Source organism: Aphelocoma coerulescens, chromosome 25 (genome assembly GCF_041296385.1).
Source record: "Aphelocoma coerulescens isolate FSJ_1873_10779 chromosome 25, UR_Acoe_1.0, whole genome shotgun sequence".
In the NCBI taxonomy this organism is placed as follows: domain Eukaryota; kingdom Metazoa; phylum Chordata; class Aves; order Passeriformes; family Corvidae; genus Aphelocoma; species Aphelocoma coerulescens.
This window is the reverse complement of record NC_091038.1, coordinates 3,518,039-3,545,650: the sequence shown is the minus strand read 5'-3', so window position 1 is coordinate 3,545,650 and position 27,612 is coordinate 3,518,039. Positions and strand designations below refer to the sequence as shown.

General features: G+C 50.9%; 2 protein-coding genes across 5 annotated transcripts in view; one reads left to right on the top strand and one right to left on the bottom strand.

Annotated features, from left to right (window-relative positions):
- Nucleotides 1-23,041, bottom strand: part of UBAP2L (ubiquitin associated protein 2 like) — a 30,290-nt gene extending 7,249 nt beyond the window's left edge. The window contains exons 1-19 of one of the 4 annotated variants that reach the window (XM_068995511.1): nt 23,006-23,041; nt 18,933-19,062; nt 18,314-18,391; nt 17,056-17,166; nt 14,524-14,692; nt 14,102-14,197; nt 13,348-13,393; nt 12,952-13,064; nt 11,348-11,407; nt 7,958-8,010; nt 6,403-6,488; nt 5,796-5,967; nt 4,745-4,946; nt 3,280-3,557; nt 2,825-2,997; nt 1,927-2,116; nt 1,277-1,331; nt 654-828; nt 392-464 (exon numbers count right to left, since the gene is read on the bottom strand). In XM_068995511.1, coding sequence (XP_068851612.1) covers nt 392-464; nt 654-828; nt 1,277-1,331; nt 1,927-2,116; nt 2,825-2,997; nt 3,280-3,557; nt 4,745-4,946; nt 5,796-5,967; nt 6,403-6,488; nt 7,958-8,010; nt 11,348-11,407; nt 12,952-13,064; nt 13,348-13,393; nt 14,102-14,197; nt 14,524-14,692; nt 17,056-17,166; nt 18,314-18,391; nt 18,933-19,022 — 2,220 coding nt within the window. In that variant the 5' untranslated portion in view covers nt 19,023-19,062; nt 23,006-23,041. Of the gene's footprint in view, nt 1-391; nt 465-653; nt 829-1,276; nt 1,332-1,926; nt 2,117-2,824; nt 2,998-3,279; nt 3,558-4,744; nt 4,947-5,795; nt 5,968-6,402; nt 6,489-7,957; nt 8,011-11,347; nt 11,408-12,951; nt 13,065-13,347; nt 13,394-14,101; nt 14,198-14,523; nt 14,693-17,055; nt 17,167-18,313; nt 18,392-18,932; nt 22,727-22,768; nt 22,925-23,005 lie in introns of those variants that run through there. The other 3 variants (XM_068995512.1, XM_068995510.1, XM_068995513.1) reach the window with 3 other exon arrangements.
- A 98-nt stretch (nt 23,042-23,139) lies between these two features.
- On the top strand, nt 23,140-25,885 carry C25H1orf43 (chromosome 25 C1orf43 homolog). Its single transcript, XM_068995371.1, has 7 exons — nt 23,140-23,285; nt 23,754-23,855; nt 24,057-24,165; nt 24,333-24,386; nt 24,664-24,830; nt 24,953-25,011; nt 25,390-25,885. Exons 1-7 carry the CDS (start codon nt 23,217-23,219, stop codon nt 25,586-25,588), a joined length of 759 nt encoding a protein of 252 aa, XP_068851472.1. The 5' UTR covers nt 23,140-23,216; the 3' UTR covers nt 25,589-25,885.
- The last annotated feature ends 1,727 nt before the right edge of the window (nt 25,886-27,612 follow it).

Below are 27,612 nucleotides of genomic sequence, written 5' to 3'. Positions count from 1 at the left end.
AAGATTTATTCTGCTGCAGAAGCCGATACCCAGGAACTGTACTGCAAGAACTCCAGCAGCAGAGATGTTTGGTTACAATGCATCAACTACCAGCTTGCTCTGAATGTGGCTGTGACTCTGCAGCACCTTCAAGGGCTACTACAGGCTCAAAAGAAGGCACTGCTCAGTCAGAAACAGGCAGAGTATCAACAGCCTTGAGCCACAGATGCACAGACAGTGTTCTGACATAACCCCCTATCCCCTCTCTCCACACAGCACCTAAACTCCAGCAGGAGAACCAGCAGCCTGGCAGCTCCCATCACCACCACAGCCCCGAGGTCAAGCACCCCAGCAGATCCTGCCAAGTCAAGCAGAAATGTGGTACACAGTGCAAGAGCATACCCAGACTCACCAGAAGAGTTGAAGTTGATGTTCGCCCAGAGGATGTGGATGAGGACAGACTGTTCTGCTGGGTGGGTAATGCACTGCAGGAAAAGAAATAAAAGGTTGTCAAACCAAGGTGAGAGAGTCAACATTGGTAGCACCATCCCATTTCCCATCTGCTCAAACTGGATGAGTCATCTTAGTCTTCCTCATTGCCTGAGACAGACTCTGATATAGATTCCTGCTTCTAGTTCTGCTTCTTCAGAAATCCACTCCCTCCACTCACTCACCTGCTGAGCTGAGCAGTGGTTGTACTGGGGAGCTCCTCACTGTGGCTCAGGCTGCTCAGAGCTGTTGAGTGTTGGCTGGCTGTTGTCAGCAAGGACGATGCAGACACCCCATCGTTGAGAGGTGCAATACTGGGAGCAGAGGGGGAATCGGATTTCACTGCAGGGCCTGTAGCACCTGAGAAAAAAAGCTCCGGGTTAAGGGCAGCTACTGGCAATTTCCAGAGGGTGACACAAAGGCAAGGATTAGCAAGTGCTCAGCTAGAGGAGCCGGGAGATCTGGGGCTTCCCTCACCGCTGCCAACCAGTTATACACTTATGATTGTGTTCTACATCTCACTTTACCCCAACACCACCCATCAGCTCTGCAAAGAGCTTCACGACCTACAGATGAGGTGCCTTGCACACTCAAAACAGAGTAAATTACTGTCATAGGTGACCCTTCAAGGATCTCAAGCATCCATCAGCAGAAAGCTGAATGTTTTGAGGCAAGCAAATAAACTGAGTAGCAGCAATTAGTCCAGGAAAGGACTTGCTATCAGCACAGATAAAGCTTCTCGTTCAAAGCAGAGAACATGAGCAGAACAAGAGATGCAGGACACCTGCTGCACTTGCAAGACTCTTACCTTCAACAGCCTGTGTGGTTTGTAATGGCGTGGGTTGTACAGAACTGAAACCATTCTGAGGAAGAAGAGAAAAAAGGAGTACTGGGCATTACAGCTGCACATTTCCAGAGGCAGAGCTAATGTCACCTCTCTCCCACATCCATCCACAGTTATGAAAAGATCCTGCTACCAACATGTGTCACCAGACTGTGCTGGGGCCAGTCCCAAGGTGTAGCCCCATGCCAGCACAGTCCCCAAGTGTACATTAGAGAAATCAGTACAAGAAGTTTCTCTGCTGCTGGTAGTTAGACTGCCTCAACATTCTCAATCCCAGTTCATTAGCCAAACCTGATGTTACTGAACTGGTGTGCAGCATTCAAGAACCAAATACTTAAGACAAAACAAAACTCTTTGTCTGCACACCCTTCTCTAGCAGGGTAACTGTGTGACACAACACACGCCCTGCAATCAACTTGACTGCTGTTAACCCCAGTGGCCCAGGCATGTAACACAGCTGGGGGCAGCCAGAAGAGAGCTCTCATGAGGGCCCATGAGCCACACAGTGAGGCTGGAGGATCACAGAACCATTTGATAAGCCACTCAGCTTCCCCTGAGACACTTCACACATTAGGCTCACTCAGCGCAACAGGTGAGCAAAGCTGTTCTCTTACCTTAGCCTGGGTCAGATCTTTCTGGGGCGAGGAGGAGATAGAATTTGGGTATCGCCTCGTCTGGGTGGATCTCTGTTCGTACAGTGGTCCCTGAGCACTGTTCTGGGAGGTAAATGTTGCTGTCTGTATTGTGCCACTCTGGTAACCAGACTCCTGGCTTTGATTGGACGAAATTGTGGATGAAGATTCACTACAAAAGGCAAAAAAAAGCAAAGGGTTCCTCCATTTTCCTCCAAAACAGCCCTGCTGTAAACTGCCGACCCAGACTGGGCTCTTCACTTCAAATACTCAAGATAAAAAGCCCCAAGCATCAGTATAAAGGCACCACATGAAGCAGCCAAGCCAAGAAACATGCCCAGAGAGCAGGGCTAGCCCAGCTATGGACACCCAGCTGCAGCCTTGCCTCACACACTGCTGTGCCTTGGGCAACACTTCATGAGCTGCCACCACTCAGGTCCCAGCACTCAAGGGACTGGTCAGTTACTAAGGGTCAGCCCAACAGAAGACAAACGCTTCGCTTTGACAAAGCGCCATCACCGTAGGTACACCTACCCCACTGTGTCCCAGTTTGCCAGGCAAAAAGAAGGACAAACCACTCAGAATCTGTTCACCAGAGACATGGAGCAGTTATGCTGGGGATCCCCTTCCTGTGTTTCCAACAACACAGTTTAAGGGCAGCAGGAAAACTGCCTTCTGTGCAAGTACCGCAGGCCAAAGAGGCACAGAGCTGCCCGATGAGTCTGCTGGCAACTTGTGCTTTGCTGTTGCATACATTGTCCCCCCTTTGTGACCAAAGCACAGTCAGAAAGGGTCTACTAGTATGCAGGACAACTCAAGTCCACAGGACCAGCAACCTTCCAAAGCTGCCTGCATGGATTAATCTGTCGCTGGTCCTCACCTGGCCGAGCTGGTGTAGAGGCTGCTCTGAGACTGGCTAACGGCGGCGCTGGTTGTGGGCGTCGATTCGTACTCGGCAAGAACAGGCTCTGAACCAAACTGCAACGCCCCAAACTGCAGGTTTAGCCCTGAGATATCCGAGGAGCCAGGCATTTCCACTGCAAGTGCAGGAATCTGCAAGGGACACGGGAACAACAGAACGGGTCAATCATTCCCAGTGATTAGCCCAGAGAATGACTTCAGCACCCACGTTTCCCAGCACACAATGGCAGTCACAGGCTTGCAGCCTCTGAATTACACTGTTCAACCCAGGCAGGCACACAACTCCATCACCCCCACAAACACCCAGTGCTAAGAGCAGGAAGGCCAAGGCCAGACCTTCCCTCAGCAGCCCAAATGGATGTTTCTGCAGCTCTAACACAATCTGATGTCTGCTTCCCCACCATTGGTCTGCACCTTTGATGTTAACGATGCTTTTTTCTTTTGCTGCTTGAGCTTCTGCTGTGCTGGCTGGGGACTTGAGGACTGGTTGTCCGAGGACCCTGGGGACATCTGGGGAACTGGATTGGTTTTGCTGGGCAGTGGTGAGGATGGGGGTGCCGGCGTGGTTGTGGAGGCAGTCACCACAGGCTGTTTCTCCTGCATGAACACTTCTATCATGGTTGAAGTTGATGTGAAGCCCTGACGCTTGGTGAAGGGACTATGCACGGAAGAATCTGTTGGGTTCTTGAGATCTGTGGGACAAGACAGAGGTGAGTTAGCAGGGTTTGTTTCCTTAAAAATAAATCAAGTCCTGACACTTATCAAGAAAAAGAAATCCTTTCCCTCTATGTTTCATCCTGTGTCTGTCAGAGAGCAGAGAACTTCAGCATCTCTGCTCCCAGCCTCATGCTCTCATCACCATCAATGCCAAGCCTCTTTAAGCCCTTCTTCCCTCAGTTTATTCCACCAACTCTACAGGACCAAAGCCAGCTTGCATGACGTAAATCCTCCATTCTCCAAGAAAAGCTGGACTTCAGAGTCCCTGGTGTGGAGACACTGCATGTCAGAGTCCTGCAGGCCACATCCTTCCCCCCTCTGTTAACATTCCAGCATTCCATTGCCTCCTCCTTCCCCTGCAGGGACTAGGTATCTCCAAGCAACATCACTGCTTGGGGCTGCCTACCCTCAGGTATTTGCACCACCTTCCTCCTCCGACAAAGCCTTTCCACAGTTCATTCAAAAGCAGCTCCTATTCTCCGTGACTCTGCTCTGAGGCTTCTTGTCTGAGAAGATCAGAAGCTGCCAACACTGACTGTCACTAGGACAGGGCTCAGTTTTTCTTCAGCTTAGATTTGAACCAGAGCCAAGATTTGAACCAGAGCCATTTCCCTATAGCAAGCACAAGCTGAAGGAAGTGACACTAGCACACAACCACAGCAAAACTCAGCTTCTCATCTGAAAAGTGGCTCTCAACCCCTATTTATTCCCTCATGCCAGCCCAGAGATAGAGTTACTTCCTGGCATTGACCAGCAAATTCCCTTAAAAGATAATAGGAGTTCAGCAGGGAAAGGAGACTGACAAGAGTTTGTATATGGGAGCTATTCTCCAGAGGTGCCCTTTCAGACCTTTTTCTGGCACAGCTTTACACCAGGAATTAGTTCTGCACACTCTGAGAGGCTCAGGAACACCAGATCCCTGGCCCTGAAACTGTCTGGAATGACAGATTCAACTGTTTCAAGTATAAAAGGAACAAGGAGAGACTCACACGCACTATTTCATTTCAGTCTGACCCACGGCTCTTTTAATTTTTTCAGCTCAGCTAAATTGGTTGTGAACAGACCCTCTGCTGAACCCCTCCCACCGCTGCCCACAGCGTGCCCTGCAGTTCTGGGAGAACACATTCCCTCCCTTCTGGGGAGCCGCGCTGCTTTTCCTTACCGTACTGCACCAGAGACGAGGTCTGTGTGGTGGATCCCATGTCCCAGGAAGCAGCAGTGGTGCTCCCAGCAGGCTGGGTGTGCTGAGCTGCCAGCTGAGCCAGTGCCTGGGCCGTCTTGAACTGCTCCAGGAACTGTGACCCTGTAGTACTGCTGCCTTTGGCCTCCCCGACATCTCCAAACCCTTTCCCCAACATGCTCACCTGCAATTTCAGCAAGGAGATAAAGTCAGCATGTCCCATGGCTTGGGCTCAGAGAACAGGTACATCTCTGACATAAGCCCAAACACGTTGTACCCTGCTGCTTCTCACTGGGTGCTTCAGCTCAACACTCTTGAGCTCCGAACGCACACACGCAGGAAGGGCTCATGTTTCTTTCCCAGCCTCCACTGTGTGTGAACACAGGTATGCTCATCTCTTGCCCAACCAAGGCCATGGTACAGTGCCACAGAGGGTTACAAGGGATGTTAACAGACAGGTTCTTAAAAAAATGTACTAAATTATTCTCATGCATTCAATTACATTAAAAGAGAAACACCAGGAGATCTTGCTTTTATAGTTAATGTGAAAATCTTTCCTCAACTATCTCACCATTAAGTAAACAATTTTTATTTCTTTCTGCTAAAGTTACACAAAGCAGCATCTGCCCAGGTCTATGCCCATCCCTGACTCTGACTCAATGTCTCCTTCCTTCTCCTGTCAGTGGATGCCAGCATTCCATACCACACCAGTTCCCAACCAGTTCTGTTCCTCAAATTGTTGGAACTGCAAGCCCTGGACCAAAAGAGCTTTTCCTTTCCTTTAAGCAGGAAAGAAGTGTGTTTTGCAAATCTGACAAGGGCAGCAGGGGAGGAATTATCCCAATTATTTCAAATTGAGCAATGAACTTCAGGCCACTGATTTTAAAGCAGACTAGCAAATTATTTGGCTCTATCAGCCCCAAGCAGGGAGCAAGTGTCAGGACTGTGTTTCCTATATTACCCAAACAGACAGAAAAACAGGGAATAAGCAACCTCAGCCAAACACCCACTGGCAGAACCAGCATCTCCTTACCATGCTGTGGTGAGAGAAGGAGTTTCCAGAAGCAGGCTGGGTTAGAGCACTCTGCTTAGAATTGCTGAACACCAGTGGCTGTGCCAGAGAAGGAGTCTGGGATGACTCCAGGTTTGTTGACTCATTCTCCATGGAAGAAGGTGTCTTTCCTAGCAGGACTGCGAGATCAATTCTGGGTAGACAAAGACCCACTGAGGTTACCAGAAGCTCCCACTTCCACTAGAACAGTATTCCCTCTCCAGCCTCACAGCTTTTACTTTACAAATTGAAGGAATCTGCAGAACATTAATTCACAACTGCCAGCAGCAACCTCAAAAAGACAGACCGACCAAGCAAGACTCTGCATGGCCTTTGATTTTAAACCATGTTCTACATTAATTTAACACAGCAAAATGCCCCCAAACCTGAAGAACCAGCGATAGCATCTAGGAAAATCTAATCCAGGATTAGGACCCAAAAACTCCTAAGTCAACCCTTCCACTTAAATCCACCTCATCTCATTCAGAGCTGCTGCATTTTAGCTAGCTAGTAAGGTTTAGTTGAAGATGGCAAATTGCTCCAAGACTCATGAGCTACTTTTCCCAGGTAAACGACCATTTGCTCTCACCTTTGTCCAGCAGTGATTGTCACATTCTCAGCAGGCAGAGGCACTGAAGACACATTGGAGGCTGTGAAGATCTTTGTCTCTGACAGCTGAAAGATAAAAAAGGAAAAAAGATTCCAAAAGTGAGAACAGCACCTCATAACAGTGCCTATGACACAAAGCACATGAACATTTGAGACAAAGAGCCACAGAAAAACTCAAGAAATTCAAGTGCTTAGACTGAAACTTCTCTAGCATTTGGCTCCCATCAGAATCAGCTTCTATTTCATTTGTTTCTTCTCAGGCAAGTGCACAAATCACCTGCCAGTGAAAAAAAAAAACCTTCTCAAATCCTTCTACAAATTTCCCATAGTCCACAAATCCCTTAAGACTGCTGGGACTTTGGGCTGTTGCTCTGAGTCAATGGCATGCAGCACAGACCTGCAAAAGCCCCTGCACAGGTAGGTGCAAGCACTGGTAGCAAAGCCAAGGAGAAGCTTTGGACCCATAGCTAAGCTTCCAGTGATCTGGGCTCACCTGGAAGATCTGACCAACAGATCTACTTCAGCTGTGGAAGGGAAAATAACATTGCTCAAATATTGGTGGAGGGTTAGTGACGACCTGTGATTTAGCCTGGAACATATCTGAACATGAACAGCTTCTACTCCAGACTGAGGAGCTGCCACAAACTGAACTGCCAGAGTTTAAAAAGTAAATCCAGAACTCCTGGGAGCACCTCACACACATTGAAGGGAAGAAATGCTCTCAGAGGCTCCCTTTTTAGCAGAGACCTGACTGAACAAAGAAAAGCTGCTCATATTTCCAAACACAGCAGTAGTGCTTCCCTCAGGTGGTGCCTGGAAAGCAAATGCTTCCCGTGCTTGCCCATTCTGTGGGCTGAGCCAAAATGAGCATGCAAAACTAACAATCTTACTAAAAAAGCCCAACCCTGCTCCCATCTGCAGGAACAGAAGTCCTTCCTTGATTTGGAGAGACTGAAGCCCGTTTCAGAAGGAATTTATAGATAGGCATTAACAGGAGGTGCTAACAGTGCCCATTCTCCCCTGAAGGAGACATCAGGTAGAGAACACAAGGTGGTGAGACACACCAAAGAGCATGTCAGAAGGTAAAGTCAAGAGCTTCTTTTCCATCCAAATCACAAGGACCAGCAGAGGCACATGATGTGCATGAAACCATGAAACTGCTGCTGGTGTGATCAAAGGCAAACCTTCCCCAACTGCTATTCCACCAGAGGAGTGGAGCAAGAGTCCTGTGTGGAGTCAGGCCAATTTTTGGAAGAATTCCATCTTGCAGTTACAGGAAATGAGAGGATCAGCCTCAATGGCCCAGGAGATCTCTTCTTGTCTTGGGCTCCTATGACAAGCTCTATTACACATATCCTCTAGAAGCTGTGACAATTACTTATTCATCATAGCTCCCCGAGCTGGGAGCCTAGCTGGGGTTCTGTCCCCAGTTTGGGGAGGATAGGCTTTGAGCTGCCCTGGCAGCTCTGTGTGTACAGACAGGACAGCAGCCTGCTGGCAGATGCACAGAGGAGATGGGTTTGGAAAATACCTACATCTTCATTCCAGTCCTCCGTGCCCCATTCTTCTGTCGCTGCCCTCCATGCACCTACAAGGACAACAACAGGTACAGAAGTTATGCATGCATCAAAGCTCTACCTCCAACAGCTGGGGGAGCACTGGGGAGCTTTGCAGGCAGCCAGGAGGACTTCTATTTGCCAATCAGACAAGTTAAAGCAGTCAACCTCAACCCACGCTTTACGGTCAAGGTACCACGATGGGATTGCCTCTGCCTTGCTGGCACAGGCTGGGCTGAAAAAGAGGGACCACTGGGTTGGCAGATAGGGCAACACACACCCTCCCAACACCCAAAAGGGGAGCTGAGCTCTGCAAGGAAGTCCCAGCATCGTCCCCAACCTCCTTGTGCCACTTTCCTGACTTCCCCTTGTACTGCAGTAGCTGTAGGTTTGTGCACCCGCAAGCAGTCAGTGTTACCCCAGCAGCTCAGACAGAGCACCTCCCTCACAGGCCTCCTGCTAGCTCTGGCACAGGATCTCACCACCCAGGTAAACCTCAAGTTTTTATAAAACTTAAGGATAACTGAACCATTCCCATGATTCATCTTTCCCCTGACAAAAAAAAAGTCTTGAAACCTCAGCCCACCAGAACCTCCTGTGCAAAGGCAAATGGGATTCAGAAAAGAAAATTTAAGGGACTAAGCAGTTCCTGCATTTTCTGTGACCAGCTTCAGAGATACGCTCAAAGTCTGCAGCTTGAAGTACCAGGGAGAAAATTGGGAAAAACCTCAGCTGCAATCCAACACAGCGCAATTTAAGCGAGTAAAATTTACCAGAAAGTAAGAGTTTTGCCTGGCTGCATTTTCAACTTGTTCCAGCCCTCGCTTCCATCACAGTTTAACCTCTGTATTTTGAATATTATGTGCTAGTTTCAGACTCCATTTAACAACTAAAATTTGGTTTGGGAAGAGAGCAGGAGCTTTCACATCCCCAAAAATCTCAGAGCATAAAGTCAGCCCCATTTTGCGCAGCTTGTTTTCAGTCCACACAAACCAGATCAACAAAATTTGAGAGTGCCAACAGGGTTAATCCTAAAGACACTTAGTGGATGGAACAAGTTGGTATCAGCTCTTTTACAGCATAAAACACAGCACGTGGGGAAGGAGAACATTCTGAGTTCTTCTGCAGGACACAGATCTCCCCATATAGACTTTAAGTGTGTATTTAAACAACCACTTGTCTAGAACTGAGGGATTTAGTGCATGAAATAACTATCACTGAATTATTCTTTCTTTTTTCATTACTCTTTTGGTTTGTTTGACTAGTTGAGCCAATTCAAGAAGTCTCCCAGGATTTAGTTTTTTATATATTCAAGTTTGAAATACAGATATTAATACAATATCACCTGCCAGAACACCAGGAGTCTTAAGGCACACTACCCCTTCCTCCACAGCCAGAACCATCAACACGTTCAATACAAAACACATCTGCAGTTTAGAAACCTAAATTTCCCCAATCCTTAGATTTTTGGTGCCCTCACAGCAGCAGTGGGAAGGCTGCTTTCCAGATTTCCATGGATCAGGAGGATCATTCTAGCCCAAGTCTTACCCAAGAGGTGAAGTAGGAGCTGAATGTACCTGCAGCTGGCCCAGAGAGCAGGAAGACAGGAGAGCTGCCCCAAGAAGAGTTTGTGCATGCAGGAACACAGCATAGGACTCTTAAGTCTTGTTTGTTTGGGGAAAATAAGAAGAAAAGCAAAGCAGCACTAAAAGCAGAAGGAAACCCTGCAGATGAAGAGCAGCCATTGACAGGGCTTTCCCAGCAAGTCTACTCCTCAATACCAGACACTGACTCAGCACAGCTCGAGCTCCCTGCACACAAAGGGGCAGATGGAGAATCAAAGACCTGCAATGTATAACCAGGTATTCACCAGGAACTCTCCAGAAAGCTCCCAACTAGCACAGCACGGGAAGTTTTTTTAAAGAAAGCAACTGCATCACTCTCCATCAAGCTCTTTTGAAGGGGAGAGCTGCAACACAAGCAATACCCTGAGCCTTCTAACACCATTTCAGAAGGATGGTCTTCTGAACAGGAAGCCTTCCTCTCTGCTTTCAGAAAGCCCTTCAAAGAGCTGCTGGTCTTTAAGCTCCTCAAAGCAAAAAAAAAGAGGAGAAAATAAAATTAAGCCAACAACATGTGCAAATATGAATGTGGTTAAGGAAAAAAGATCCCCTTGTGTCTCCAAGTTTTTCACATCCCTCCCCAAATATGCTCTTAGTTTTAAACTGGGAGATAAGAGACTCAGCTTGCTCCTCCCACAGCCCAGCCTCTCAAGGACTGGATCCAGGCTTGGCACCCTGCACTGGGAAGGCAACAGACCCAACGGCCCCCACTCTGCACCTCAAAGGAATGTTAATCCAAACAAAGCCAAAGGGCAGCAAAACCACAATGGCAGTGCTGGGGCAGATGGCCTTGTGCTGCCTGTGGAAGTTAAAGATTGACAACCCTGAGGTGAGAACCAGGAAATGCTCCAACACAGCAGAAGCACTCCACATGTCTGCCTGCCTTCAGGTCCTTGCGAGAGACACTCTCGGCCTCAACACTTCTCCTCCTTCAAGACTCAAGTGGCAAGTTCTTCTAGAAGGTCCCTTAGCCTCAACTTCAAGATCTCAGGCTAGATGGAGGAGACAGTTAAAACACGATGTTGGCCTTATTATGAACATGAATGGAATTCTATAGAGATAAGGCAAACTGCATCATCTCACGGGCACCTCTTGGCCTCCTAAGGTATAATGGTGTAAGAACAGGAAACCAAGTGACCAGGCACGGAGCAGCTTTGCTATCAAGCATCCCTGTCATCTCAAAATCCAACATCATCTCCAACTGCAGGGAGGTGAAGAGGAGCAGCCAGGCAGCCCGAGCAAGCCAGAGCAGCCATTAGGCACTGCTCACACAGCAGCAGCCATAAGTGGAGGCAAAGCACAGAGAGAGTTCAGCCAGACCAATTGCCCTTGCAGCTGTGTCGTGACCCTAAGCAGGGACAGCAGGGAGACCAGGGGAATGGCACAGGGACAACAGCAAGTCACAGCTTTCAGGATGTGAGACAAAAGGAATATGACTGAGCTGCCTCACACTTCCTGCCCTCGGGTGGGATACTCTGTGCAGCGGACACAGAGCTGCTCTGGCATTGAGAAGCAATGGCTGAAGTTAAAATTTGCATAATCCACAGGAATTGGTGTTAGCCTCTCCCAATTTACATTCAAGGTGTCAGCGTTAGTAAAAGCACAGTCAGAACAAACGTCAAATATTAATTAAAATGAACAAATTAAGAGAGAGAAGAATGACATATCCACAGATATTTCAGATTTTTTAAAAAAAGCTATAAAGTAAAGGTATCCGGGGCAGTTAGTGCACCTGGATGTATCGTACCAGGAGCAGTGTCAAATTTTCGGGGATAATTTGACCCCTCACCCCCAATGAAATCAAGTCCTGAAACAAAAAAAAAAAAAAAGAAAAGAAAGACAACCGGTGAAATTTTGACTTAAAGAAGTGAAGGTGAGTTTCATTGCCCCCATGTACACCAGTCACATTGTACCTGTGGATATTATTAATTTAAAGAGATGCCTGTGGCTACTAAAATGGAAACAAAACAACCACACACAACACAGGTGACCAGTTGAATTGCATAATAAACTTTACAGCTGTATTGTAGTACTAGAGCAAATTTGAGCTGTTCATTAGAAAAATCTTCAGTTCCCCCTAACCACACTCTAGCCCACTTTATTCCACCAAACACCAACACAGGAAAAAGAAAACCATCCATGCACAAACCTGCTCCCACTAGACAGTTAAACTTCCAGCACAGAGCTTGTCCACTCTCATCCCTTTTTCTGAGGAGGCAAGCACATCCACTGCCCCTAACACATTCCCACACTACTCCCTCTGGTATTTAAAACCCCTTCTCAGCTGCCAAGGTGATCACTCTGTCTGCTGGTGTTTCACAAGAACACCCTCCTTCCACAACAGCTGTTTTCAGAAGGGAAAAAACCAAACAAAACCCATGAAAACACAAACGAACCATCCCCACCCCTCTCCCTGACACTAACAGTATGAAGTAAAAGGTATCCCAGTTTATGGGACTTTAATTCTCTCTTTCAAAACCTATCAGTTTTTCAGCAAAACCAAGAAGTATGGAAGTGGCCTAAAGCATCATTAACACAGCTGTGGATGCTGCTAACACCCAAGATGTGTTATTTACTTCAACATTCAGTAATTGTGGAAAAATAGTTTGACTTTGCAGTGGTGCAAGATTGCTCCATAAAAAAGACAACAAAACCACCAATGAGCCCCTCCCAATAGGCTACTTACAGTCAAGGACTGTGACTGTCCCATTAGCACACTGCAAAATCTGAGTTCACCTGTGGCTCAATATTGTGTGTACATGAAACAAAACCCAGAGCAACAGTTTTCCAATGCAGGAGAATGTGCAGGGGAAGCTGGGTGTTCAGAATCACCCAGCAAACATGTTTGGTTCAAACAGGGAAGGAAGAAGAATTGCTTTCAGCTCGTTTCTGTAACCAAGTCCTATCCCACCATGGTTTGAGCAAGATGACCATGAAAGAAAGAATGCTCCCAGTATCAAAATCAAGAGCAATACATCTGACTCCAAGTAATATGCTCTGGAGGATGCACCAAACACTGGGAGAGCTGGGATCTGCTTATCACACTACAGTTTACAAAAAACACTTTTCCAAACTGTAGCATGGTTTCTACAGGAAAACAAATAGAGGCAAGTGTTCCTGTGCCTCTGTTGGGCAACAGCACCCACAAGCTCAACCCGGAGCAGTCATCCAGCTCCCATTTCCAATGTGCAAAGGGTGCAAAGTGTCAGGTTCACCGAAATCCATCTCTGAACCAACAACCCGTTCCTCCATCCCTGAGCCTAAGACCTGCCTAGAATGTCCTCATTGCAACTGGATGGATGCAAAATCCACTCAATACAAACCAGCACACACGCATGTGAAGACACTTACTTGTGCCATCATCTGGCTCAAAGCTCCCAGTGTTGTTCCACGTGTTGTTGTTGCTATTCCCGTAGTTCTCATCCGTGCTGGCCGGCTCGGCATAGTCAGCTGGGTTGAAAGTTCTGTAAGAAATACAAGGATGGAAAAGTTCACTCTGTCAAAGCATTTTGAAAGGAATTGATTTTATTCAGACCATAACACATCTCACAAGGCAGCTCTCTCAGCAGAGAGATGCTTCAGCTACACCAGCCATCCCAAATTTAAGTTACTATGATGCAGTTTGGGCCTTATTAACAACAAAAAAAAAAAAAAAGGGAAAATGGGAACAGAAATGACTGACACAAACAGTACTATCCATGCACAGACTTTTATATTTTTGCTGTGGTTTGGGTCAGTGAAGCTTACCCCATGCCTTGGGCAGAAAACCTTCCCCCTCGCCGTCCAGAGCCACCTGTAAATACATACACATGCACTGCTAGTCCCTTGGCTCTACGTCACTGGGAAAGAAACACTTCAACAACATACAGAGTTCTGATGCCCAGAATATGAAAGTGGAGAGGATCTTCCTGGGTTGATGGGATTGCCATGAACATCTTTCCATGTATGGGAGTGACCTCAGCTGGCTGGCAGCACAACTAGCAATGCATCATTCCAGGCTCAGATGAGCTTTCCAGCTGGCTGTAAAGTACTGGACCCCAGGTTCTGATTTCTGCAGTATGTGACCTTGGCTACAATTCCTAAGCAGCAGATTTTGGGGTTAGATTAATTTCTGCCCCAAGTATTTAAAGCCCAAGCCAGTGGTGGTGCTCAGGTACATGTGCAAGAATGATGTGGATGCAGGTTCTGTTACTAATAGCCATTGGCCCACCTGCTAAAATAGTCAACCTTGAGTTTTTCAACCTCCCACCTCTGTAATAAAGCACAATTTTTTTTCTAACTCCGCAGATGGGATGCAAGAACTAGGTGCTGTTTCTAGCATCTTTAGGATAGGAATGCAACATGTAGGCACTAAAAGTAAGCCTGAGAACAGAAACATCAAGTGCATACTTTCAGTTTGGCAATTCCTCCCATAAAAGAGGCTCTGGAACCTCATGGGAGAGAGATACACTGATGTCATTCCTCTCCTCCCACCCCCTTGGACCTCACATCCCGTGTGTACCTCGGCCTCGGCCACGTCCCCGCCTCCCTCTTTCCGTGCCTCTTCCAGAAGATCCTCCACTCTTACCACCATCTAGTCCATTTTCCTGGCCCCGAACTGAAAGACAGAACAATGCAAAGACAATTTCAAGACTCATCCTGCTTTAGGGGGGATACTCAAACCAGACCTCAAACCCCAAAATGTAGTGGCTGTGTGGGGGACCACACATGCTCCCTGAACTTTTGATTTAAGCTGATGGTTGTGAGGGCATCACCCAAAGAATCATCTCAGACAGGGGAGCATTAAACAGATAAACACACACACACACACACGGTGGTTTTCCTCACAGATGTGTCTGCCTGAAAAGCTTTACTGACAGCTGTTATGCAGCACAAAGTGCTTTGGGGTGAGAGTTTGGGGTTTAATAAAGGGCAGGTCCATACACTCTCTTCCACGGGTGGCACCTCGCCCTCGCCTCGGCAGCCCACCACGTCGTCTGCTGAAATCCCGCTCCCGATCCCGGTTTTCTTTGCTTTCTTCACTGGGCTCTGTCTGTCCACTCTCCTTCTGTCCTGAGACACCCTTCTTCTTCCCAACCATTTCCCAGGAATGCTGAAGGTTTGCAGAGGGGAAAGAAATTAATCACAGTTTGATCAATGAAAGGTGCAAATACACAAAGATTTAAACATGCTACAGGGGTCTCTGCAAAAATGGTTTCCAGATCAATTTTTTTTTAAGGAGTCTATCAGCCTACACACAGCACATCATCTTCCTTCAAGCCAAGCTTTCCGACAGTTGACTGGCATGCAGTTTGAGGTAACAGGAGATGAGTTATTCTATTTCTGCTAAGATCTACTAAAATTCTTCAATAGAGAGGGCATGATACTTCTGGAGTTCAAAGCATGGATAAATTTACCTTGCTTAGGGGAAAAAAAGCCTGCTGTTTCACACAGGTCACCAGGAGCTCTCAGAATAACCCAGGTAAATGTTTCACAGTGATATGCAGTCAACCTTTGGGGTAAGTTCTTTCCATAGATGCAAAGTGATTAACAAAACCCCTCCCCTAAACATCAGCTCAGATGGAGAGAAACATCATAGAATTTATCCAACAGGCAAGTTCAACTGCAAAATATTAAGTATGCCTCAGCTCACTGCCGTGGGCCTGCACCCATGTATTTTCTGACAGTTGCAGTGGTTTCATACCCTTAAACTGATGCTGCACACTGTTGGAACTATTAAAAATAGTCTTAAGTCATTGACAATCGCCTGAAAACACAACTGGCAGACAAATCAACAGCTGGGTTTGAATGGCAGCATGTAGGGACAGTGACAAAAACCCCAACAACATAGTGGCACAAACTGCCATCAAACCCAAGGCTTCCAAAGTCTTTCTCCGTAGGTATCTGGCTCAGAAATAAGCTTTAAAATTATAGTATTCCAAGTAAACATTTTTTAACCAAATCTAATCCAATGCTAAGATCATACCTGCTCCTTTACTGTTTGAAATACAGTACATTAGCACCCAAGCAATTAACAGGTCTGTTTCTTATAAGAAAATCCCCTTTCTGGGATTGCTGCACAAACTGGATCCAGGCCAGAAGCAGCTCCAAGGTGCTTGACCAATGGCAGTGCAAGGGCTGCCTGTGCTCAGTGACTGCAAGGCCACCGGGCTGGAGCAGTGGCAGCCCAGCACTTCCTCCGCCAGCTCCCTTGCCTGCTTCTCCATGGCCCTACCCTACAGGACCTCGTGCTGCTGATCCAATAAAGGAGGTGCTGCTACACTGTACTGGATGCTACTCTCATGAGCAATGTGTTTCTCCAGGCAATTAAATTGCTGTGATAGCAGGGGTTTGTTCTCTGAGTAGAAGACACTGATTACAAGACGTGTGGAAGAGGATACAGTTGTGGCTGAGCTGTGCCTCAGCAATGCACATCCCTATCATTCTCTTTTCTAAAAAGGATTTTCCAAAAGCTATTTTATTCAGTTGACAACGGAAGGGGCTTTCCAAAGACAAGGAGGAACACATATGTGTGTTGTACAGAACTTGGCTGAGGCCAAACCAAGCAGAGAACCAGCCACTGGGGAGCAGCTGCAATATACAAAACATAATCTGAGATGTCCAGCTCATCCACATACCCCCAGGGCTTATCACAGGCAAAAAAATGAGCTAAAGCATAATATTCTAAAATGATATTTAGACCCTCAACTCAGAGTTGAGTTGGCTCCAATCAAACCAGGCTGCCAGGAGGACATGTGAGATAAGCAGCGGTTTGGAAGGATCTGACATTTGTAGGCTTTTTCTTGGGCTGTAACAGCATCTCTGCTGTCTTGGTCACAAAAGGAATGACACCCTGCATGCAGGCAGAAGGTTCCTCCTAAACAAGCACTCTCATTCTTTGGCTGACCTCAGCTTGCCTGAGACAAGCACCTGCATGAGAAACAGCAGCCAAGCCCAACTCCACAACAACAAACAGCAAAAAGGCCCTCGAAACCGTGGCACAGGCAGCAGCACAGAAGCCAGTCGGTGCAGCACTGAGAAGTGAATCTTTAGGGCCAGAGACACAAAAACCACGTTACTCTGACAGAAAGGAACCACAGCTGACACACACCTGCCTTTCAGTGCAGGTCACTCAGCCCTCATGGGGAAAGGTAAGCTCCTTCACACTCAGTGGTGTGAAAGCACAAACAGATGCCACTGTACTATTGTTGAACTGCTTGAATTCAAAAGTAATAGAAAGGAAATTACTTAGGGCATTTTCTCTTCTATTCCTTCAAGCCTAGGGCCATTCTCACAGCCTGTGCAAGCCCACAGAGAGCAGCGTTCAGCAGCCAGGTGACAGTCACACTGTGCATGCTCCTGTGGAACTAGTCAGTCATAGTGGCTCTCCTTATCTTGACATTACTGGATGCCTCACCTCCAAATATGCAGTTACACTGAACTAGGCCTCACCAGATTTACAGGACCTAATCCTACCGTGTCCGGATTGCCCTCCAGCAGCACATTGATGGCTCTGTTGACATCTCCGTTGCAGTCATGCAGAGCAATCACACACTCGTCCTGGTTCTTGCCTGTGATGTCGATCAGCTGTAGAGAAGACAACACCATGGTCAGCATGCTCCAAGCCAAGATGGCACCAAAATTTCTATGGATGTCTCAGGAGGCAAGCAAGTTGAATCCCAAACCAGAAACCCTTCAACAAAAAATTGAAGGGCTAGGGAATCTCCCCAGCCTTCTCAGCTTAATTATGTTCCTCAACAAGTGACTGAAGGTGTGAATTTTTGAGTTACCATTGTTTCACCATGACCCAACCTACAAACTCCTTTTCTCAGGATAACACTGTTACCTGTAGAAACAAACTAAAAGGTCAGCAAGACAGAAGTTGCTGCACCTGCATCAAGGCAACACCAAACACAAGCACAAGCTGGGGGAGAATGGATGGAGAACAGCTCTGAGGAGGACTTGGGGGTGTGAGTTAACATGACCCAGCCATGTGCACTGGGAGCCCAGAAAGCCAATGCTGTCCGAGGCTCATCCCCAGCAGTGTGGGCAGCATGTGAAAGGGGGGGGGATTCTGCCCCTCTGCTCTGCTGAGACCCCCCTGCAGAGCTGCCTCCAGCTCTGGGGCCCCACCACAGGAAGGACATGGAGCTGCTGGAGTGAGTCCAGAGGAGGCCATGGAGATGATCCAGGGGCTGCAGCCTCTCTGCTCTGGAGACAGGCTGGGAGAGCTGGGGGTGTTGAGCCTGGAGAAGTAAAGGCTCCAGGGTGACCTTAGAGCACCTTCCAGGGCCTAAAGGGGCTCCAGGAGAGCTGGAATGGGACTCTGGACAAGGGCCTGGAGTGGCAGGACAAGGGGGAATGGCTTCACACTGCCAGAGGGCAGGGTTAGATGGGATATTGGGAAGGAATTTTTCCCTGTGATAGTGGCGAGGCCCTGGCACAGGGTGTGCAGAGCAGCTGTGACTGCCCCATCCATGGAAGTGTTCAAGGCCAGATTGGACAAAGCTTGGCACAACTTGGGATAGTGGAAGATATCACCATAGCACAGGGGTAGAACTGGATATAACATTCCTGCTGACCTAAACCATGCTATGACACAACTTTATGAAGCCAGTCCAAGGAAATTCAGGTGAGCAGCCAGGTGTGTCCCTCCCATGCCCCCAGCATTCACAGTACTCCCAATATTGATCTCGCCTTCCTGTCAGAGTTCACCTTCATTTTCCACACTCACTTGTTTCACCTTCTCCTCAAAGTCAGCATCATTGTGGTCCGAAATCATCTGTGCAAGTCGAATCTGTTCTGCAGTAGCCTAAAGAAATCAGAGAGAGAAAGAGCACACAGTCAGAGTGGCAATTTTCCAAACCATCCTCCAAAGGCCATTCTGCTACCCCAAGTTCCCTGGAAACTCTGGAAAGGAATCAGTATAGCAAAGAGAAGGAAAACTCCAGGGAAAGTGAGATGAAAAAGGAGAAAGGAGTCTGGAAGAAAGGGATATACTGTTGAACGGCCTCATGGCACCAGATGAGCAGCAGCCACCCAAACCATATCTGTTTTGGAGCAGATCTTACCACCACGAGACCACCAAGACCCACTGCAGGTGGCTTCTTGCATTCATTAAAGTGTGTGAGGGATGGACAAATGGAAGTAAAACCAAATCTCAGCAGCAGCTCCCACTTGGAGGCACAGACATGGAAACCCCAGCACCAGCAGCTGCCCAATTAACCTGGCTCTGGCAGCAGCACCTTGTGACATGGGGAGCTCGTTAGGCGGCCCCGCTGTTAGCACCGGACCCCGCAGGAGTGCCAGGTCTCCACTACAAGCTACCTGGTTTCCATGGCCACTGCCCTTACCTGCGGCCGCTGCTTGTGCTGCGTCTGGCTCTGTGTCTGTGTCTGCTCCCAGCTCCCCCGGGCTCGGTTAGTGCCCACCGATGTCATCATTTACAGTATATACAAATAACAGTATTTACAAGGTTGAACTCTGTGGTGGGTCAGGGGAGAAGAGAGAACAGACTGTTAGATACCAAAAACAAAAGGCAGCACTGAGACTGAACAATCACGTGGGCAACAGAGCCAGAATGACTGCTGCAGACCCCAACCCTCCCCACCACCTCCCTAAAACCACAGCGAGCCAGGCAGCCAGCACCATGTGCTCCCAACACAAAACAGCCACTTGTACTTCCTGAGGTTTCTCACCAGATACCATGGCAGAGTGTTCCAAATGGTGCATCACCTGCATCCACGTGGGAGCAATCAGGCCCCAGGAGTAGAAGTAGAATCATACTCACACACTGGTTTGGGTTGGAAGGGACCTTAAAGCTCATCCAGTTCCACCCCCCCTGCCATGGCAGGGACACCTTCCACTAGCCCAGGCTGCTCAAAGCCCCATCCAACCCTGAACACTTCCAGGCACGGGGCAGCCACAGCTTCTCTGGGCAGCCTGTGCCAGGGCCCCACAACCCTCATCTTAAAAAACCTCTTAGGTAATCTAGATTGACCCTCCTTCAGTTTGAAGCCATTCCCTGGACTTGAGGGGAAGAGTTTAACAACTTCTTGTTGAAACACATGCATGAGTGGGCACAGATCTGCCATGAGCCCAAGTTGAGGCTGTGGCCATCAAATGGAGCAGGAATGCTTGACGAAAGTTTCAAAGAAACGTCACTTGGAGGACAGAGCATCTCAGAGCCTCAGACACATCAGCTACTTTCCCTTCTCCTTTCTTGCCTTCAAAGCAGGGCAGGGGAAGCAAAAATGCTCCAGTAATAAGTGGTGCTACAGGTCTGTGGAATTTTTGTTTTAAAGAAAGCCTGTCCTTGCAGCACCTGCCTATTTTTGCTTATTTAATTGATTCCCCCAAACTGGAAAAATTAAGTTTTTTTTAGTATTCTGGATTAAAAACATACCAAAAAGTGAACAAGAAGGAATTACAAGGAATATCAGCCAGTAACACTGTTAGACAACTGCTTGAGGCAAAAAGTCCTAAGAAGAGTTTGAGTGTCCAAAGCAAGCAGAGTTTTCTAACCTCACACTGGGCCTCAGGGCAGGGGGTGTTAGAAAGGGATTAGCACTGAGGTTTTATCCTCTCTAGTGCCTTCCAGGTAAAAAGGATATGAGAGACATCCCACGGCACTTGTGAGGACTCACAGCTTCTGAGCCCCTGAAATTTCAATAATCACACAGTTCACATTTTTGTATTTCATCAATAAGACCCCAAAGCAGCAGGACCTGCTGCTGTGTCCCAGGCAGACACCTGGGACACGGGAAGGAGCCACAGACAGAGCGTAGGAGCAGGCAGAAAAGCTTAGCAAGACAATCAGACCTGCAGGATCCCATCCAAAACACTGCTGTACACGAGCAGGGCAGCACAGAGAGAGAAATGCTGTGTGCCAGGTAGGGAAGCTCAGAAGCAGCATTAGCAAATAGCCAAGGAAAAGCTGGGGAATCTTCTGTTGGAGTTTGCAAGTACACAACTGGGTAAGAAATCCTTTTGAGAGCAGGGAGGCCCTAACAATGCCTCTACACTGGACACACAACCCCATGCCTGCTCCCACCAGTGCCTGGCCTTCCTCTGTAGGCAAGTTTCTGTGCAATTGCTCCTGCAGCTCCCCATAAAACCTCCAAACTTCCCCCTTCATGGCCACCCATGCCTCATGGTAACGTAACACCACAGTTTTACAGCTATACAGTGCCAAGGTCCCTTATCAGGAAACAATCCAAGCTACCTGTGCAGCCACCAGGAACCCCTGAGGTATGGGGGAAGAGCACCAAGCCTGGGCTTCTGCCAAGGCAGAGCAGAAAAAGCTTCCTATCCCCAGCCATCCCCTCTGTGCAGGCTTCTTTGCCATAGTATATATTTATTTTTGCCTTCTTTCAGTTCCAAGTCTCATGCACAAACAGCTTGTTATATTAAACCAACCTGGCAGCAGAACCACAGGCCCAGAGGAAAGCGATTCTGTGCATCTGCAGGAACCCAACCTGCAACATCCCTGGGCCACAGGTCCAGCAGACAGAATCTGAACCTTGTGCAGTGCCCAGGCATTGTTCAGCAGCTGCCATGCTCCGCCCTGCCCAGCTGCATCACTGCCACCAGAAACACAAGCATTTGTCCTTTAACATGCAAAAAACCCCTAAGAAAAATATCTACAATCAAAACCTCAGCCAGGCCCTGACTCTGCTGAGGCTGTCAGGTGAGGGGGTGTCCCCATGCAGACCCCACAGCTACCTTGAGGAAAGAGGACTCAGCTACTGGTAACTCGTTCCTCAGTGGGGGAACTTGAGCCCAGCTCATTGGCAGCATTAAACTGCAAAACGTGGCTGTCCCAATGCCTCTGCTGGCCCTGCAGCTGCACACAAGTTTCCCCGGTCAAAGATTTTCTCATCAAAAGCATTTCACCTCTTCTTTTGAAAGAGCAAACTTGCACACATGCACCAAAAGGAAAAAAGGGCAGCTCCAGCCAAAGGGAGTGGTGACCAGTCCACACTGGAGCACCAGGGTTAAACGGAGCAGTGCCCACACCTCAGGTCAGTGCTGCACCTGGACAGGGCTTAGGGAAAACAATAAGTTTCACAGTTACAGGTTACAACACCCTCAGGTCAAAGATGCTGCATCAAATGAGATATTTGCTGTTACCCCCTCTCCTTCTCAGACCACACCATTGCCTACCCACCAGGCCTAAAGAGGAGAGTCTCAACTACACAAGTGAAGTGTGGAGTCTCCAGAAAACGAGGGGATACAAAAATGTAACAAACTGTTCATTTTATTAGAAACGTTAGATAAGTTACAGTTTCAGAACCATGATCTGTGGGTCTCGTGGCTGTGCCAGAGCTGCTGGCTGCCGCTTGCCCTGGCACATCCCAGTCTCAGTTTCCCTGATGTGTTAATACAGGAAAATGGTATTTTCATCCCATTCCGACAAAGCTTAATTAACATGTGCAAAAAGCTCCAAAGCCCCAAAGGAAAAGGCCAGAGAGGGCAAAGCTTTTCCTGCAACGTGGGGCAGAACAGAACAAGGACCCAAAAGAGGATTATCAATGTGAGAAGTTTTTCCCCGGAGCAAAGACATGGCGGCCGCAAACCGAGTCATCCCGTGTATGCAAAGCACAAGCTTTTAGGGAGATGCTCCCGGATATGCCATCAGAGACCCCGACTTGGTAATCGACGGGCAGCGCTTTGCTGGGGAGTCTCCCGGGCCGGAGGACACAAGCAGAGCCCCCAGACCGGGATGGAGGGACGTGGACCAGGGCGGCACTCGCGGGCCGGGGCTCCTCCAGGACCCCCGAACCGCTGTTGCCCGGGAATTTCACGTGGGCAGTGGAACCACCCCGGCCACGGCCCCCGGGGCGCCACCGAGGAGCAGCGGCAGCAGCGGGCCTGGCGGCCCGCAAGGAGCCCGGCAGGGCGGGAGCACGGCTCCCATTGTTACCGCCGGCAGCGGCGGGGACGGGCGGGCCCCGAGAGCGCGGCAGGGTCGGAGCCGCCCGACCCCGCGGCCCAGTCCGTGGCACACAATGGGGCGACAGACCGGACCGAACTGGAGGGCGCCGGCGGGGCCGGGCGGGAGCCCCCACGGCGGCGCCAGGCCAGGCCCGCAACGGAGAGGCGGGCGAGTTCGGGCCGCTTCCGCCCTCATGGCCGCGGCCGCCATTTCACCCCCCCCGCCCGCACCCGGCCCGCCCGCCCGCCTCACCTGCGGCGGCCGCGCGCTACGCCAGCCCCCGGCTACGACCCGGCCCACTAGGCCGCGCGGGGCCCAGCGGCGGCGGCGGCGGGACTCTGAGCCGCCCCCGGGGCACCGGACGCAGCGGGGGCGGGCGAGTGGGAGGCGGCGAGGCCGGGCAGGCAGGGGGCGGCGGCGGGAGCCGGTGGGGGCGGGTTCGGGGGCCGCGCGGTACCGGAGCCGCCGCCGCCGCCGCCGCAACTTTACCTGGGTCCGCCCGCACTGACAACTCCCCCGACCCCGCCCCCAGCACGTGACCGGGCGGGGCGGGGCTGCCCGCGCCGAGCACGTGACGCGCGCGGGGGCGCTGCGGCGGCCCCGTATGGATCACGTGATTGAGGTCCCCCTCTGGTCACGTGGTGCGGGCGCAGGGCGGCGCTGTGGCCGCCATGTTGTGCGGCCCCGCGCCGGGCCGGGCATGGCGGGGGCCGGCAGCAACTGGCTCTCGGGGGTCAACGTGGTGCTGGTCATGGCTTACGGCAGCCTGGTGAGGCCCGGCGGGACGGGGCGGGGCGGGACGGGGCGGGACAGGCTGGCGTGTCTCTGCGGCCCGGAGTGTCCGCGGAGCCGGACCACGCGAGTCCGTGGAGCCCCCGCGAGGCTGATCCTGGCGCGGCCGTGGAGCTCCTGTGGGTCCGGGCCCGAGGAGTCCGTGAGGCTCCCGTGAGACACGTCCCGGACTGTCTGTGGCGAGCCCCTCGGAGTCGGGCTCAGGGCCCTCATGGGGCTGGGCTGGAGTGCCCGTGGGCTCCTGGGGTCGGTGGGGCGGGGAGAGGACGTGAGTGGCAGCCTCTATAGAGACTGGGAGGGTGTGGGGCTGGCCTGAGTGTCCGTGGGGCTCCTAGTGGGCTGAACAGGGACCCCTGTGCTCGCCGGGGTCGGAGGAGCTGGGCACAGGCTGGCTGTGAGATCCCCCCCAGCGCATGCCTGACCCCCACCCCCTGTGGCTCCTCAGGTCTTTGTGCTGCTGTTCATCTTCGTGAAACGCCAGATCATGCGCTTTGCCATGAAGTCCCGCCGTGGCCCCCACGTGCCTGTGGGACAGCATGCACCCAAGGTGGGTACCCTACTTTCCCTACGCCCACGTGCCCATCCATGCCTGAAGGGACAGGTGAGAGCTGCTCCAGCGTCAGAGCTGCCACCTCGGAGTGGTGATGGGCAGTGGGGAGGGAGCAGTTTATCTAGGGCCTGTTCTTATCCTTTTGATCCCACAAATAGAGTGCTCTGTAAACGTGCTGGCTTTTTTCTTGCTGTATAGGATTTAAAGGAAGAGATTGACATTCGACTGTCAAGGGTGCAGGACATCAAGTATGAGCCACAGCTGCTGGCAGAGGACGACGGCCGGCTCCTGCAGCTGGAGACACCAGGTACCGTCCCAGAGGTACCGTCCCGCACTTGTTCCCCTGGGGCCAAGTCACACCTTTGGCTGCTCCTGTTGGTGTCCTGTCACATGAGCTGGTGTCTCTGCTCCTGTTTTCCTCTTGGAGGGATCCAAGGTTTGCAGAGATCTCAGTTTGTGCTTTCCCTTTACCAGGCTGCTATAACTACCTGTACAGGATGAAGGCACTGGATGCAATCAGGACATCGGGTAAGGGAGCCGAGGGCAAGAGTGGGAGCAGAAGGGTGCAGAGAGACCCTGAAGGAGGGTGCCAGCAGCCCCATGGGGAGGCTCCAGTTGGTCACTGGGGAGTAGCAGTCATTTCCGCTGGTGATCTGAGGGTTGGCACGCTCCATGTGCTGGGGCAGTTGCCAAATGGAGGCAGTGGGCATGGACAGAAGTTTATCCTGCCAGTGGTTCCTGACCATAGGGATGAGCACAAGCATTTTTACCTGCGCTTCAGCTGTTGTGTTGTGACTTTTTCCAGAAATCCCATTTCAAGTAGAGGGCCGGTACCCAAAGTCTTTAATAGGGAAGAACTTCTGTGCCTACTTGCTGGAACTGCGGAATTCCAGCACCTCCTTCAAAGGCATCCGCAAAGCCTTGATTGACACCTTGCTGGATGGCTATGAGAGCGCTCGCTATGGCACCGGGGTGAGTGCTGGTGGGGCACTGCTGGCCCCATAGGGCATTCCTGTGCTCTGCCATGCTGTCAGGATTGAGGTCATGCCATAACTTTAGCTGGGTGTTCCATGGTCTTTTCCGTTTGTTTCCAGGTCTTTGGGAAAATTGAATATCTGAAGTACCAGGAAGCTCTGAACGAACTGGCAAACATGTAAGTGCTGCTGCCCAGGTGTGGTGGTGGGTTCCTGGGCCCCAGGAGCCTGTGGGGAGGTGTGAACAGAGATGGGTTTTGGGGCACAGCCATCATCTGAGACAGGGGCTTTCTGTGCCTATCTGTCCCTCTGGGTTCACTCCTTCCATGCAGCCCATGTGTTACTGCAGTTTTTGGTTTGTTCCATGGTCACAGTCGACATTCCTGCTTGTCCCCAACCACTTTGAGTCAGGGACTTGCACAGAACCTCTGGCCTTAGATTTCAAGATGTCAGTGAGCGCTGTCATCACAAAAGCAGATTTGCTTCGTGTTGGGCAAATAGATACCAGCTCCTCTGGGGTGGCAGCAGCAGTGATGGTGCCTCTTCTCTGCCCACAGGACCAAGGCCCGGGGGGGCAGCAGCCAGCGGCAGCACCAGTCAGCAGTGAAAGACCTCACCCTGTCCCCTGAAGTCTCCAACCCCACCACCATCCAGGTCACTTACTTGCCTTCCAGCCAGAAGAGCAAACGTGCCAAACACTTCCTGGAGCTGAAGAGTTTCAAGGACAACTACAACACGCTGGAGAGCACCCTGTGAGCGTGTGGGGGCCTGGTGCAGTGGGTGTGCTGGGCGGGTCTGGGCTGCAGTGCAGGCAGCACTGAGAGGAACCAGCTGTGCTCACAGATCTCCCCCTCACACCACGTTGGAGGTCATCACTCGGCGGGGGCTCCATTCCAGCTGCTGGAGTTTGGCCCTCACCAGGAGCCCATTCTGGAGCTGCGGAGCCCGTGGGGATCAGCCCCATGGCCTTCTCTGCCGCAGGCTTATCACGCTCCAGGCTTTGAGTCCTGCACTGTCTTGGACCCTGTGAATAAACTGATGAGCTTGAGCTTATTTATAAAGACATGGATCCCAGCCAGCGCTCCCCTCCGCCCGTCCTTCCCTGCGGCAGCTGGTGGGAACTGATGTTTGTCCGTCCTGTCCATCTGGGTCTTGGGCACTGGAGCCACTTGTCTGTTTTTTTCCGAAGGGTGAACACGTCATTGTTCCTGCTGTCAGCCCTTTGTGCCCAGCCTGCCTGTGAGCCTGGATGGGGTAGAAATAGTTTGGTGCCTGTTCTTAGCACCATGGCTGAGCTACCGCTTTGGGCTGAGGTTTCTACTCATTCTCCTGCACCTGGGCATTTGGGGACGTCTTGAGTGGACAAAGCAGTGTTAAATGTCCCGTCTGTCCTGCCAAGGGGGTGTTTGCTCCCACTCTCACCAGCGCCTCGCATGCCAGCATCTGCCGAGCTCCTGGGGCTGAAAGCTCGTGGCCCCCACCTTGAGTCTGCGTTCTGTCAGGCTGAGGGCAGCGCCGGCAGCTCACCCGTCACTGTGGCGTGGGCGACACAGAGTGGAGGGTACAGACCTCGGCACTTTTTAATTACTGTTTAATAAAATGACAGTTCAGCCCAAGTAGGATGCGTGCCACCGGCCTCTGACTGCAGGGGCCCATCCCTACCCGATCCCAGGCTGCATCCCCCCCTTTCCCTCCTGAAGCTGCTACAAAGTAACCAGAATAACATTAATGGTAGCCAGGATGCTGCCATCACTGCTGTGTTAGCTGAGACACCCTGGCAGTAACTGGCATGCAGTTACAGTAACCAGGGTGCCACCATGGCAGTAACTGGGAGGCTGTTACTGTAACCAGGGTGCCGTTACTGCCACAGCACTCCATTAGCACCGTGGCCTCGCAGGGTCCCTGTGGCACTGGCCATGGCAGGGCCAAACAGCCAGAGCTCCTCACTGCAGCAGGAGGAGGTCAGGCGGGACAGGGGTTGGGAGGATGGAAGCTCTCCTGGGAGCAGGTGGGGACAGTGGGCTGCAGTGTGCCCTGGTGCAGGTTAAACCCCAGGCCACGCAAACATGCTCTTTGTTTGCAGGTCCAGGCGAATGGGAATGCTGGAGCAAGGCTCCTGGAGAGGTAGAGCCAGAAAAGTGCCCTGGGGGATGAATCCCCCGTGCTGGGCATCTGTGGGCGATGGGGAGCCCTAGCACAGGGCAGGCTGGGGGGAACATCTCTGCATCCCTGACCTGCCCACCCTGTGTTTCAGTAGCTGTGGGCAGGAGGCCAGGGAGCACCCACAGTGCTGGGCGTCGTCCCATGGGGTGCTGCAATGGATCATGGAGTCGCGGCTGAAGAAGCGTGTGGAGTTGGAGCTGTACCTTGCAGGCAGGGAGCAGGCAGTGGTGAGGCTGGGCATTGGTTGGGTACAGCTGAGGTCCCCTAGCCCTGTGCTGCCAGGGGTGGGTGCCCCCTTTGTCCTGCTCCACTATGTCCTGGGGGACAATATCTCCCAGTGCTGGTGAGCCAGGGGGATGTGGGGGTTCAGTACAGCCCCTTGACCCGGCAGATCCGCCGAGACGCCCTGTGCCAGCTCCTCCTGGATGAGCACCTGCAGCACCAGCAGGAGCTGCGCCAGCTGGGGAAAGCCTTCTACGTGGAGCGGCTCTGAGTGCTCAGCCCAGTGCATCGCCCAGCTCCTGACTGAGAATAAAACATGTTGAGCAACAGGCTGCGTCTGCTGCATGTGAGGCATGGGACAGCCCAGGGCAGCAGTGCAGGAAAGACACAGCCCA

Bases quoted from the DNA above. Each gene is read 5' to 3' on its own strand.
- C25H1orf43 (XM_068995371.1), top strand. From the start codon at position 23,217: ATGGCGGGGGCCGGCAGCAACTGGCTCTCGGGGGTCAACGTGGTGCTG. The intron at 23,286-23,753 runs GTGAGGCCCGGC...GTGGCTCCTCAG, and splicing joins TCATGGCTTACGGCAGCCTG to GTCTTTGTGCTGCTGTTCAT. The intron at 24,166-24,332 runs GTACCGTCCCAG...TCCCTTTACCAG, and splicing joins CCTGCAGCTGGAGACACCAG to GCTGCTATAACTACCTGTAC.